Raw genomic sequence first — 2,563 nt, forward strand, 5'->3', positions numbered from 1 at the left:
TATATATATATATATGTGTGTGTGTGTGTGTGTGTGTGTGCAAAAATCCCTGAGAAACATTAACATCCGAAAAGCTGCAGGTCCTGACAATATTCCAGCAAGGCTGATCAAAGAGTGTGCAGACCAGCTAGCCCATGTGCTCACAGACATCTTCAATACATCACTGTATCAGGCCATTGTCCCCTCATGTTTTAAGTCAGCTATTATTCCAATGCCCAAGAAACCAACCATCACGTCTTAATGACTTTTGACCCGTTGCATTAACATCTATCATCATGAAGTGCTTCGAGAGAGTGGTTAACGGTCATATAATCTCTATACTGCCTCCATCATTTGACCCTTTCCAGAGTGCATACAAATCTAAGCGCTCGACTGAGGATGCCATCTCCACTGCTCTTCGTCTGAGCCTGGTACACCTGGAGAATAGAAACACCCATGAACGGATATTTTTTTGGGACTTCAGCTCAGCATTCAATACGATCATCCCCCAGGACTTGGTATGCAAGCTGGTCTCCCTGGGTTTCAATACTCCACTGTGCAACTGGCTGCTGGACTTCCTCACGGACAGAACTCAGTCCGTCTGTGTGGGTAATAACACCTCCAATATCATTTCTTTAAACACTGGTTTCCCCCAGGGCTGTGTCCCGAGCCTCCTGCTGTTTACCCTGAAGACCCAAGACTGTCGTCCCAGGTTTAACACCAACCACCTTATGAAATATGCAGACGACACAATAATTATGGGACGACAATGAAGTGAACTACAGAAAAGAGGTACAACATCTTGTGGACTGGTGCAGAATAAACAACCTGCTCCTGAACATCGACAAAACAAAAGAGATCATTCTCACATTACAGACAACCTCAGCAGGACAACTCGTATCGCTTCACTGGTGAAAAAAAAGCATAGCAGCGTCTGCATTTCTGAGACGAATGAGAAGAGCTTCGCTCCCCACTCCCATCCTCTCCACCTTCTACAGAGGAACCATTGAGAGCCTGCTGACCAGCATCTTGTCTGGGTGCTACAAGGCCTCAGACTGGAAGTCTCTGCAAAAAGTGGTGAAGACAGCTGAGAGGATCGTTGGGGCTCCACTCCCCCCTATCCAGAGCATTGCACACAGACGCTGCTTAGCCAGAGCAAACCAGATCCTCTCTGATTCCACCCATCCTCTCCATGGTCTGTTCATCCACTTGCTGTCTGGGAGGACAGTCTGTAGCATCCGCCGCAGAACAGCCAGACTCAGAAATAGTTGTGTCCCACTGGCCATCAGATTGCTCAACAATCCCATCATGAAGACTGTTTGAAAATAGTAATTATTATTTGCATATTATTTAATTATAGGTGCACTTGTGTTTTTGTGTGAGCTCCCGTGGCCAAGCGATGACATTTCATTGCCAATTTTACTTATGTTTCTTTGTGCAATGACAATAAAATAAGTCTATATGGGTAGAAGCCATTTTAATTTGATTATGTTCTATAACAACTTTCAAGAAAGACTTCTAGTAACCCTCAAAGTACAAATTTTCAGAATATCACCAACTTTCTGTTGCACACCACCTTTATGCATTACAAGAAAACGTGTTTTGGATAAGTCACACACAAATGTTAGGAGGGGAAAAAGTGAATGAGGGGGCCTTTATATATATCTTACCTTAGAAAATCACTGCGGATTTTATTCTGAGTTTGTTGACGAAGGACTGGAGAAGAACTCATGATGCTGATCGGGGTAAAAACACAATCTCAGGATTTGAGCAACTAAAAATGGGAAATAGAATAAAATATTTGAGCAGTAAAGCATAAATACCCGAACACTCTTTTAAAGATGGAGAGTATAAAACTGACAATGCTAACCAACAAGAAAAAAAAAACTAAATACATGCAACTAATATTATTATACTTATGTTTTTCAAAGAAAATCAAATATTGCCGACAAGGCTAACAATAAAGCGAAAACACATTAAATGAGTGTTGTGAAGAGCCAGCTAAAATATTAGCAAACAAAGAAGTTAGCTTTGACCCAAACAGAACGCTACGTTTAAAGCATACGCTACACAGGACCGAAAGCTAGCTGCTGCTTCTTTCAGATACATCTAAAAAGCCTATGGTCCTTTATCAGTCGTTTGAAAAATGAAATAAACCCTTTCAAAGACAGCTTATTCCTTACTCCAAGTTGGTTTGGTTTACCAGACGTTTCGTGCTGATTTAAAGCTCCTTCGTTCCGTTCTGTCTTGCTATGAAAAAGGCCTGTCGACTTCCTGGACCATAAACAGTTTTCAAAAAGCGCGCTTCGTCATTGGTTAAAAGCAGATCCCAAATTGACCAACGGCTGTGAGGGATTTGGTAATAGAACAAAGGGCAACCAATAAGCATCGGATCTTCACAAACAACTCCATGGTAACGACGACAAGGTTGTTTTACCACGTGACTAATTTATTTTCCCCGAGACCCGTCACTCTCCATCTCCCCCACCGATAGATAGATAGATAGATAGATAGATAGATAGATAGATAGATAGATAGATAGATAGATAGATAGATAGATAGATAGATAGATAGATAGATAGAT

General features: G+C 41.7%; 1 protein-coding gene across 1 annotated transcript in view; it reads right to left on the reverse strand.

Annotated features, from left to right (window-relative positions):
- troap (trophinin associated protein) overlaps nt 1–2,201 on the reverse strand; it is a 7,927-nt gene extending 5,726 nt beyond the window's left edge. Inside the window, exons 1-2 of the mRNA XM_017305587.1 lie at nt 2,183–2,201; nt 1,650–1,715 (exon numbers count right to left, since the gene is read on the reverse strand). Coding sequence (XP_017161076.1) covers nt 1,650–1,711 — 62 coding nt within the window. The 5' untranslated portion in view covers nt 1,712–1,715; nt 2,183–2,201. The remainder of the gene's footprint in view (nt 1–1,649; nt 1,716–2,182) is intronic.
- Nucleotides 2,202–2,563: the final 362 nt, after the last annotated feature.

Source organism: Poecilia reticulata, linkage group LG7 (genome assembly GCF_000633615.1).
Source record: "Poecilia reticulata strain Guanapo linkage group LG7, Guppy_female_1.0+MT, whole genome shotgun sequence".
Classification (NCBI taxonomy): domain Eukaryota; kingdom Metazoa; phylum Chordata; class Actinopteri; order Cyprinodontiformes; family Poeciliidae; genus Poecilia; species Poecilia reticulata.